Raw genomic sequence first — 11989 nt, 5'->3', positions numbered from 1 at the left:
TTCTTCGCTATATATATATACACATACGGGGGAGAAATTGTAGCTCTCTATATTCCTCAAGTAGTCGCACGTAAATTCAGTAATCTGATTGAACACTCACATCGATGCCTTTTCAGCGACTTCGTGTAATAATAAACGGATATCCTAATCTTCTTCTCGTCATCCTCGTCCTCGTCGAAACTCCCGCTCGCGTAAGTCGTGAGATTCTCCTGCGGTAATTTATAAATTCGCAATTTCGCCGCGACAACATGATCACCGGAAGTCAGATTCAATTGAAAATGTATGTTCATCGAGAACGGATCTGTCCAAGCCTCGGCGTCCGTGTTTCGAGGTATCTGGCCTGTATAATAAAAAAGGTCACAAATTTCGCCCAATAAGCTAGTAATATTCTAAACGAATTATTAAACTACTAACAAGTAGACGAGAACATGGTGAGCCTCTCGCGCTGAATCTGATTGGTGTTGGTGCTATTGTTGTTGCGTCTGCCAGTTATCCCGAGGACTATCGTCTTGATATTTTCCAAGGCTTTCTGACCCTGACTGCACAAAAGGAGAATCAAAGCTTATTAGACTACACGGAGCGTCTTAGATAAAACGGTGAGTGATAACGCGCAAAAGCACAACATCAATTTCATAGCAAAACCGCGTGTTAGTAAAGTTACTTAAAGGTAATATAGTAAAATTATATTTTAGTATGTCGAACACAACGTTATATAAAGAATCGTTCCCGAAATAATACAACGAAAGGAGTTCAAAAATTTGTGTCAAGACGTTTCAAAGTTCGTGAAACAATAAAGTAGAAATTTAGCTCACAACTATTTCGAGAGATCTGACCTAGAAAATAGCTCGTTCAACCTGAAACAGCTCAAGACGTCTTAGAGACGATATTGCGAAAGCATGTAAAATGTCCTAAGTATTTGAAGCGAATTTCCCCAAGAATTCCGAGCCACGGATAGGACACTTTTGGCAGAAGATTATCCAGAAAAGGCGATAAATATCGTTTCATAAACCTAGCGCGGCTGCGCGGGCTCGAGAATTTTCACCTCAGGTTCCGAGGCGAGCTCTCTTCCGGGTGCCGACGCGGGCCAACGGACGATGGTCAGTGACCTACAGAGGCACACGGTACGGCTCGCGGAGGCATTTATTACACGTTGCAGACAGTGGCTAGACAGTCGGCGGATACACCGGCACCCCAATCACCTCGAGTTTGCCGTGTCTGGTCTCGGAGAGACCTCGACTTTTTCAGGCCGCGTCTCGAATGTTAAAATCCGATCTCCCGCAGCCTCTCTCTCTCTCTTTCTCTCTCTTTCAGGCCTCATTTGCATCGTCCTATCTTTGCATCCCGCTTTGGCGAATTTTTTCTGGACATTGGCCGTGGGGTTCGCGTGACTCGAATTTCATGCCTTTCCCGAACACGACGTGTCAATTTTCGCGTACGGTGAAAAGTACAATCTCCAGACCTCGTATGATTACGACGCAAAATCGACGGTTTCATGCTTCCTCGTCCGGATACTGGGATAAGAAGTTGTTTATTCGCACGCGCGCGCCCGCTTCAGGCGACTCACGTGGCTTTCATTAACAAGCGCGACCTTATCGAAAAACGAACGACGACGATATCGGACGATCGTGCGGGATTGCATAATAAATTTTCGACAAGTCATTAATCAATCATCCGGCGGAAGATAGAAAAGAAAAGAAGCGATGGGAAAAAAAGGATGAGCGTCATTTCTCTACGTCATCGACAAGGATCGCCGTGTTTGAGAGACGCCCACTCGGGAGATTTCAGCGCAGTCCCCACGTCAACGACCTCGTTGACTTGCCCGAGCGTCAAGCAGAAGAATGTATATTTCCCTGAATGATAGAAAAGAGAAGAAGATAAGAAGATGTAGAAAGCGAGGAGGGAAAAGAATGTACAAAGAGGGGAGGAAATGGAAAACAAATCCGACGAACGCGGGCGACAAATGCAAAAAAATAACAAAATCTTTCTTCGTACTACCTGAAATCTACAGAACTGTGCCCCGACTTTTTTCCGCCGTCTGGAAAGGAGCCTATAAAATGCGAAGGTCCCGGGAACGGTATCCTCGGAGTAGACTCGTAAATGACAAGCGGAACGGACGAAACCCATTCTTCATCTTAATCTTAGATCATAATCGCTCGTTTCTTTTAGAGCATAGGTGGTGCCGCGACGTAACATTTTATCCGAGGGTCCGAGAGTTAATCCAGACATAGGCCCGGGTTTTCTCGAGAAAGGCAGGCCAGCCGGAGAGAAGTTACGACTCTGTTCTGCGAAATCACGGTCTATACGGTATATACCGAACCCACCGATCTTCGATTCTAGGCATGCGCTCGTTAATCTAGCCGCGGCCAAGTCACGCATTTCGCGCCGCTTCGTTGCGTACGTGCCACGTCTGTCCGTCGTCTGGGAAAGGGAAGGACCTGGACAAGTCTGGAGGCCGTTGCATCATGCGAACCGGCGCGGCGGATCCTCCTCGCCTCTCCCGTGGGCCGAGTGTCGCGATAATGAAATTCACTGGAGCATAGCCGGCCGTGTAGACCATTAGCGTTAAAAATTAGATAAGGAAACGGGAAGAGAGAGAGAGAGAGAGAGAAAGAGAGATGGAGATGGAAAGAAAGAGAAAGAGAGAGAGAGAGAGCTCTATCGACGCATCTCAAAAATTTTAATGCCTCATCCCTGGACCTGGAATTTTATTTAGGGTTAAAAAAAAAAGAAAGTAAAAGCTAGAAACCCCCGAATCGAAAAAGAGGGAAAGAACGGTTCCTCGCGACGCGATAGGCCGACGACGCGTAACCGGCGCGGCGGGCCTGATTGGGCCGTCCGTAAAAATGCACATTGCACCGTCTGGCGGTGCGACAACGGACGACTGCGACAACGATAACGACGGCAGCGGGATGCAGAGGACGGATAGCGGGGGAGGAAGAGGGACGAGAGGGGAGGGAGGGGGGAGAGAGGGAGAGAACGGTGGAGGACCCGCGCGCGCCCGGCGAAAACTTCCTCCTCTCGCTCCGTCGCGCTCGCCACTCTCGCCCACCGTCTATAGGAAGATAGGAAGAGAGACGCGCATAGACAAGGTCAACGCATTAAATTGAAATGTGTTACGTAACCTCGTAAGAGAGTTCTAACTGCTAGACACCCATCTCGTTTCCTCGTTTCCTTATCGGCGAAAAGACGCGTGTAAATTTGAATGGAGAACGAGGATCAATTTTGACGCGCGTCCCCAAGTTCGTGATTAATCGATTGCCACTCTCGTTTCCTTATCGGCGAAAAGACGCGTGTAAATTTGAATGGAGAACGAGGATCAATTTTGACGCGCGTCCCCAAGTTCGTATAGACGAGATTAATCGATGAAACGTCACTTTCTCGGGAGATAAATTCGCGAGAGACGAATTCGAGGGAAGAAAACGTGAGAGGGCTTTCGCTGCGTAAAAGATTCGAGAATAATATGTCCGGGCCTCGGATTCGACGGCATGCATGCACCGCGCCGATGCATGATCGTGCATCGAGCGATGCACAAATGTGCATCGGCAACAGGCACGAGGAGGAGAGACTCTCGAGACTCTCGGGCTACGCCAGTGCCGGCACGAATGCATTTACGCGTCTAGACTTAATAAAATAAAAGAAACGCCCGCGCGCGCAAGCACCCGCACGAGTGGGGCTGCGAGCAGTCGTCCGAGGGGGAGGGGGACGAGGGGAGGGGTGGCGGGGGAGAGGGCGATTTAAAAACACAGCTAGAGACCGCAGCGGAATTTCCACCGCGCGTTATCCTTCCTGGGCTGAGAACACTGTCCCTAAACCTGTCCCTCGCGCAAACTTTATCACGCACCTTCGCACCCGCACTCCGTTCCTTCGCGAAACCGTATCTCGTTTTATTTTTACATATTGAAAAAAAAAAAAATCGTATCGATATTATATTCAATATTGGAAAATATTTTATCGATTCGAAGCTTCGATATATGTATAATCGTGATTATATTTCCAGATTAAGAAATTTTCCCTCGACAAGCGTCTCTTGCATGCATGAACGGAATAAAATATAAATAAAATGTGAAAATTGCACATTTTTCTCGACGAAAGAAAATTATTTACTCGAGAATCGAAAAAAGCACTGCATTTCCCTGACGCTACGCCAAGTTTCTCTCTCTCTCTCTCTCTCTCTCTCTCTTTCCTCGCGATACTTTTTTATCGGTCCATCGAGATATTTTTACGTGACGAGGGCAACGTTTCGCTGAGAACGCCGATGTCGACCGACGTCGGCGAATTTTTGCCTCTCGTGCGTTACGCGTCGAATTCTCCGATTTCCACGACGCGCGCAGATGAATAAATTTTTGCCGCGCGAAAGAAAATTATAATTGACCGTTTTGCGACAATTTTCACCTAAAATTCTGGAGAAACCATTATCGGATACGTCAAATCGTAATTTGTCTCGTTTTCGATTGCGTGAAGAAGACTCCTATAGTATACGTGGGGAGGGGGGGGGGGCGTATTCTACATATAATTCGAAAAGCGAAAGATTAGAAATTAAAGAGATTTTTTTTTGAGTTCACACAGATGCTGCGTATAATGTAAAACTTTCGCAATCTTTTCTTGGCACTTCATCGACACTCTCGTAGATAAAAAATACGTTTAATTACCGTATTCATCAAATTAGCGAAATGCATAAAAATCATGCAATTGTAACACTGCAGTTTCGTACCCGCAATAACACGCATGCAGATATACATTTCTTTCAAGCAAAAAAGAAGAAAAAAAAACATATTGTCAATCTCGAGATACAAAAAAGGTATTCGCAATATAACGCGTTTCATGCGAGAATAAAAATAATGCGCCAGAGTTAAGCGACTATCAATGATAAATTGTAAAAATAAGATAACTGAGAAAAAATGCACGGCACAACGAATGCCTTACCGGATGATAAAGGCCTCCATGGAGGCTTACCTGCCGAAGCTTGAGGTTACGTTTTCTCTAAAAGACACAGAAAGCACATATTGTAGATACTAGAAATGCGTTTGCCAAGCATAGAGCATGTGATGAACGACATTTAATAGAATTATGATTCAGTCATGATTCATGTACGAGAGAGGAAAAGCGTGATTTTAAACAGAATCAAATCAGGGAAATATTATACAAAATGTAATAAAATTCTCTAGTAGACGATATTCAATATCGCATGAGCTACTTTCCCGTGATTCACTTTTCCCTCAATATCCCGTTCTTTTGTTTCAACTTACTCTCGGCGATGAGCGAGCGCCAGTTGTTGATAGGCAGAGAGATTCGTCAACGATGCGTTCTCGACAGACGACGACGCGTTGACGTTGGCCACGAAATGCTTCGTCTGATCCAGGGCGTCGTTCTGATACTCCAGAGTATCATTCTCGTTTCCCTCCGGTAAGGTATTCATCATCTGCTCCTCGTAATCCGACGTCTCGTTCTCGTCGACGTAGCCCAGCGAGTCCGTGAAAGCCGGTATCACTCTGTAAACATCCTCTCCGACCCATTCCAGCCCCTCGTACTCGCTGATTTTCCTATCAACCGTATCGTTGTCCGCGTCCTTGGCGAACGAATTGTTGAGATCCGTCATCAGGGTGTCAATCAAGGTCACGTTAGATGTAACGTTTGCAACGATATCGCTCGTGATGGTAGGCTCCGGAGATTCCGTCGTGCCGAAGGTAAGTTGATTCCTGGTATAATTTGGCCTGACGTCTTTAAAGTTCCCCAGCTGGTATACTATGGGAAGCGGAGTATCCTCAGTAGCCGCGGAAGAAGCAGACGAAGAAGAAGTAGTTGATAATGAAGGAGCGTGAAAAGAATTGGCGACGTTCCTGGCAGTCGTGTGCCTCAAGGTCGAAGGATGCTTTGGATCCTTGGACGAGGCGAGGGCGCCTTCCCTGTTTACGAACCTCGATCTCTCGTCGGAACCAGAGCTGGAATCGAACTCGGAATCGTCGTAGGGAATCTTGAAGATCACGTGGGGCTCCATGGCACGGTCGAAGCTTCGATGAAGATTCTGCGACGTGTCCTGCTCTTCGGCATTCTTCGATTCGTCCTCGTAATCGAGATTCGCGGCCTCGGACCACGATTCTTGCTGCAGCTCGAGCTTGGAGGCCAAGTTCTCGTAATCGATCACTGCTTGGCGATTGTAAGCGTCAAAATCGAAGTTCTTGTCGTCTTTCTCCTCGTATCGGTCTCTCTTCCTATCGTTCCTATCGGACACGTCGATGTTAGGATCGTAACGAGAAGACGACTCAAACTCCATGGAATTGTAGTTCCAATGCTTTGCTCTATTTCCATAAATATTTTCGTCGTAGAATCTTCCCTCGCTGGACTCTGTTGCTTTCTTCAATTCTTCATCCTTTCGTTTGTCGAGTTCACGCTCGCGAATCGCCAGCACTTCTTCGGGAGTGTAATTGAGACTTTTCAACAGCAGCATATTGGCCGTGCTGAGATCACCTGTGATTATTTGAAGGATCGCCTTTTCCAGCATTTTTTCTACTCTCCGTGCACTGAAGGGAATCGAGCCTTTTCTGTCTAAGGCCTCTACGTGTCTTGCACTTTTCTTCAATGATTCTGACAGCAAAGTATCCGTTGTTTCCTCACTCTTAAAATTGGATTTTCCTTCGACAAAATCTACGTGACTGTTTTCTTTTTTGTGCATCGGATAAAATCCATGATGATGATGATGGTGATGATGATGGGACCATGTATTGGTCGCGATGGACACCAATAAAATAAGCACGAAGATTTTAACCATTGTCGCAAATAATGAAAAATTGTTCGAAAAACTTAATGCAGTCGCGTTGCACTCGAATTCCGTCTTCGATTACAATGACAGATGATTCGTATTTCCAAAAATTAACGCAAATAATATTGCAAAAGATAAAACAAAGCTCGAAATTTTCTCGATTTCGTTTCCAGGAATAATTTTCAATCTGGGCGAAAATAATCCACAAAAAAAGAATATCGAATCCCGAAAATTTCGCTTGAAGATGCTCGATAAACAGAGTCTATGAGTAATCTTCGAATTTTTGAAAAAAATAACTAGTTTTTCGAGCGATGATTACTCGTTAATCTTCTCGCAGTTAAATCCTTGAAGCTCGTTGACAGATGATACGGTATCGCGCGCGTTATTAGTCTCTCGCTTCCGATCTCAATTTCGCTCACCTCGCGGAATCACGGATGCAAGACAACGAGAATCGCCGTAGTTCTTAAGGGTGTCTCTTCTCTGGTTCTCCAAACTTTCTTCGAAATATCTTCGGGATGTCCCGGGACGACACAGTCGTGTGCAGACTCTGTGACCAGCTCTGTCACCTAGACGCGGCGCTTCTCCGCAGTACGTCCCCAGCAGTGAAGAAGAAGAAGAAGAAGAAGAAGAAGAAGAAGAAGAAGAAGAAGAAGAAGAAGAAGAAGAAGAAGAAGAAGAAGAAGAAGAAGAAGAAGAAGAAGAAGAAGAAGAAGAAGAAGAAGAAGAAGAAGAAGAAGAAGAAGAAGAAGAAGAAGAAGAAGAAGAAGAAGAAGAAGAAGAAGAAGAAGAAGAAGAAGAAGAAGAAGAAGAAGAAGAAGAAGAAGAAGAAGAAGAAGAAGAAGAAGAAGAAGAAGAAGAAGAAGAAGAAGAAGAAGAAGAAGAAGAAGAAGAAGAAGAAGAAGAAGAAGAAGAAGAAGAAGAAGAAGAAGAAGAAGAAGAAGAAGAAGAAGAAGAAGAAGAAGAAGAAGAAGAAGAAGAAGAAGAAGAAGAAGAAGAAGAAGAAGAAGAAGAAGAAGAAGAAGAAGAAGAAAGGTAGAAGAGGAAACCGTTTCGTACGGAGGCGCGTTAGCGAACTGGACCGTGATTGGTCTGCCGGCGATCGCGAACTAAGTTCTAATCGCACGAGGAAGGCGCGAGGTGCGTAAGCAGGAAGGATTCGTATAGTATGCGTGTGCACGCTCTGAGCAGTAAGTCTCAACTGAGCCGTGGTACTGGCCAGCTCACAGGCATAATTCTGTCTACTCACTAATTCCGAGACAACCACGAAGCCGCGAGAGGAGACGCGCCCTCTCTCTCTCTCTCTCTCTCGTTCCCTTTTTCTCTCTCCACCACCGTCGTCTCTCACGTCGGCTCCACTCTTTCTCCTCCGCTCGGGTAACCCCTTTTCCCTCGTGCACCGAAATCCCGCGGAAGACAGCCTTTTCTCTCCTCGCGATGTTTTATCTTCTTCCCCTCCTCCTCCTTCTGTTCCCTTCTTCGTCACAGTTTCCTCTTCTTTTTCGTCCTTTCCCTTGTATTCGTTTCTTTTTGGCGCTAATCTGCCTCCCGATGATGATTACCGAAGATTGTGTTGAATTGATCCGTCGACCCAAACTCTCCGGATCTTCCTTTTTCCCCGTCACTTATCTTCGCGATATCAGCTCGTTTCAAATTTCGCAAATCTTGCTACAGATCGTCGGTTTCATACCTCGTTCGTGCAAATACTTATGTGATAGCCGAGAATCTACATACTGACGTACGTGGATTTTCTCTCTCTCTCTCTCTCTCTCTCTTGCAGACGAATGTTATCAAATTTTTTTCCTTCTTTCACTGTCACAAATGACGATCTACGCGTACGCCGGACTATCGCTACCAAAAAAATCGATCTCGATCTTCTACCGTGCGATAACTCGATCGAATCGTGGCCTCTTTCCTCCTTCCCCGGGACACCGTCGCCTTCGTATAATTTTGATTACCTCGCGAAAAGAACGAAAAGAAGGAATTTCCTCTCCTCCTTCGTCCTCTGGCTTCTACGAAGTCTCGGTCATTCGGCGAGATAGAGCTCCTCTGAACGACTTGAGAGAATGTTGCGACGAAATGCGAGAGAAATGGAGGAAGGAAAAAAAGAGGAACAGGTACAGGAATATATGACGGGAACGCACGAAGCTTGCACGAGAGAAATGTACAAGGAGGCTCGTCGTATTCGGATGGTCGTTTCAGGGGCAGCCACATACGATTTTATAGGGTGTCTCCCTCTCCGCTGTCTAGACGAATCGAAAGATATGATCTTTGAATCATAATGTATCGCTTTTAATAAATGCAGCCTCCGCGTGCGTGCGTGAAAATACGATACAACGCACGCAGACGGCAAGAGTTCGAAAAGGAAAAAAAAAAAGAAAATAGTAAAAAAAATGAGACGGCCGTGATAGATTCAATTTACTTCCACGTGTGTGGAAATCTCTCTGGGAATCCATAAATATAAATTTCGCTTAATTATTATAATGATTCGAATGTAATTAGGTATTTATTTTGAACGATTACTTTTAAAAATTAGATGTCTCTCTCATAAGTTGATCGCTATGTTGATTAAAAAGCTCAGTTTTGTTTATAAACGAGGATGTGATCGTCCCTTCCCTCTCCCTCGCTCTCTCTTTCTAATCTTATTATAAATTTTTCTTAGATTATTTCTAGATGAAAAAGGAAGTTGTGATTTATAATATGTTTCCGCGAAGGAGATGTAAATCCTCGACCGCATTAAGAATAAACATGTGCCTGAACAAACTCGTAAATCTATGCTTTCGAATCGAGCTTTCCACAGATTACTAATATGACGTAATTAAATTTAATGTCTGATATTTGGATTAATATTTCGATGCGTCTGAATTCGAAGAGAACCCCTGGTAAAATGTATCAAGCGCTCTTTTTGCGAGAAATAAAATAATTCTTCCTTAAAGAAATATTTAACAAAATGACTATTGGATTAATGCTACAACACATTTTGACATAAATTATTTCACACATTTGTATCTACGTTTAAAGTATAAAAATTCTCGCTAGTATGTTTCGAGTTATTGCGAAATGTAACGCAATACGTCTCTTCCAAATCGATTCGTGGGGTCGTCATTGACGGGTATGCAAAAGGAAGAAAAAAAAGAGACAAAACGTTCACCAAACAAATCGATGAATCGAGACCAACGACGTAACCACTTATTCACCCTGCTCAAACTGGGTTGGCCGACGTGTCTGGTGGGGGGCCACGTGTGTCGAAGGAAGTGCATTGCGGTGTCCCGGATACGCACACATCTCTCTCCTATACCTTATACTTGATTTCGCATGTACATAGCACATACTTAAATTACATACATATGTGACTTCTACGGATTGAATGTGCCCTTTCTAGATACGTCTGCGAGCTTCAAATTGCTCCTTTCCATTCGCTTAAGCTTCAATCGACGAAAGATGCGAGAGGTCGCTCTCTCATATAATAATTATATCTAAATAAAGGATAATCTTAATGAAAGATAACTCTTTGTCCGATTCTCCTGGTCTCTTTTCAAAATTGAAACTGAAGTTAGAAACCGAGAGTGTCCGCTGTCTCGGTTAAACCGTGCGAAATCTAGGTATTTCTAGCTCTAGTATCGAGCATAAACGGAATGAATCGTGTTTAGGCTACAGTTATTTATCACTCGAATCCCTCTCGCTACCCTAGAAAGAGACAAAGGACGGAGTTAAAGTTACGCGACGACGGTGAGAAACCGGCCTTCGGAGACTCTCGGAAGACACGCCGGGTACATAAAGTACCCACGTGCGATCACGCGCGGGCGTGCAGACACGCGGGCTTAACTGCGCGTCCGTTCGGAGGGTTATAGGGTGCGTGAGAGAGCGAAAAGGGGGAGAGAGACCACGGACACGATGCAATTTGATCCCGCGTGCGAGAGAACGAACGGCCACGACGACGGTTCGGTGCAACGGTTGTCTGACGTCACCCACCGAATTCTCCGTCGCGAATCGGACATGCGGACAGACAATCTGGCGTCTAGACATACCAAAATAAATAATGCGCGGAGCATCTCTCTCTCTCTTTCTCTATCTACATATCTCTCTCGCTTCGCCAAGTCAAATTGTTGGCTCGCACACTCGTTACATACTCGTACATCGTCCTTGTCAGCGACGGCGGCGTCCTGTTAGCTCACGGGGGATGTTACGGAGGCGTAGAAACACCCGAATGTGAGTCCCTCCGCTGCGCGACGCGTCACGCGAAACGTTTCTCTGCGGAGACGCGGTAAAGAAATCCCCGAAGCTAAATCTTTCGAGGAAAATAGAAATAAAAAAATAACTCGATTAATTCGCGAACAATCGTAGATTTTGACGTTTCCCTCCTACTCTTGATCTCTTACAGAGAAAAGAAAGCTGCGAAGATTTTTTCGCAATCGCGATTGGACTCGATCATAACAACTGCCACTGCCGCCGTACTATTTCTCGGAATTGTTTTCATAGCCGAGGGGGAGGATAACACGCGATGCGTAGTTCCGTTCGTGCGATGCGAACAATATCGGGGCAAGACGGTAGTACAACGCAGACGCGGCAGAAAAACTGGCGGATAAACATGGGGCTCCCGGGAAACAGAATCGCGTCGTCTCACCTGGCGTCGAGTCGCATCCGAGATACGCCTTTCTTAATGACAAAGTCTTATCTCTCTCTCTTTCTCTCAACACTCTCTTTCTCCTCTGGGACCGTCTCTCTCTCTCTCTCTCTCTCTCTCTCGGAATTGTAAAAAAGGGAAGAGAAGAAGAAACAGATTCCACCGACGCCGCCCGGCTCTCTCGGACCCGCGAGACGAGGAAGGCGCAGAAACAGAACGAAAAAGAAATGGAAATCGTGCAATTTGCATGGTCTCTCTCCTCTTCGGGACCAACACGGAGGCAGACAGCAATCAAGATAAGGTCTCTCTCTCTCTCTCTTTTTTTCTCTCTCTCGCCTCTCTTCTTGGGATCCATCAGAAGATACTATGGCATATCCACGGATACTCCGCCTTCCCGATTCTCCGGATCGCTTCGTGGAATCGGGGATTTGAATTTCGGAGTGGATTGCGCAATCCGCACCCACGCGTAGGCGCGCAAACGCAATCGTCTCCTCGACCAGACGGTCATTTTAAAACCAATACCCGCCTATCGCAAACACGCAAATCTCCGGAGAGGAGATCTCCCCTGTCTCTCCCCCTCTTTATCCCCTTTTCTTCCTCCCCTCCCCCCC

General features: G+C 45.6%; 1 protein-coding gene across 2 annotated transcripts in view; it reads right to left on the bottom strand.

The window, feature by feature from the left end:
- Positions 1 to 7409, bottom strand: part of LOC115246131 — an 18083-nt gene extending 10674 nt beyond the window's left edge. Inside the window, exons 1-4 of one of the 2 annotated variants that reach the window (XM_029824760.1) lie at positions 5247 to 7409; positions 4954 to 4980; positions 415 to 539; positions 101 to 340 (exon numbers count right to left, since the gene is read on the bottom strand). In XM_029824760.1, the coding sequence (XP_029680620.1) occupies positions 101 to 340; positions 415 to 539; positions 4954 to 4980; positions 5247 to 6766 (1912 nt within the window). In that variant the 5' untranslated portion in view covers positions 6767 to 7409. Of the gene's footprint in view, positions 1 to 20; positions 341 to 414; positions 540 to 4953; positions 4981 to 5246 lie in introns of those variants that run through there. The other variant, XM_029824759.1, reaches the window with a different exon arrangement.
- Between the last annotated feature and the right edge of the window lie 4580 nt (positions 7410 to 11989).

Source organism: Formica exsecta, unplaced genomic scaffold, assembly GCF_003651465.1.
Source record: "Formica exsecta isolate Colony F162 unplaced genomic scaffold, ASM365146v1 scaffold139, whole genome shotgun sequence".
Classification (NCBI taxonomy): Eukaryota; Metazoa; Arthropoda; class Insecta; order Hymenoptera; family Formicidae; genus Formica; species Formica exsecta.
The sequence above is the reverse complement of the archived record's forward strand: the minus strand, read 5'-3'. Positions and strand labels throughout refer to the sequence as shown.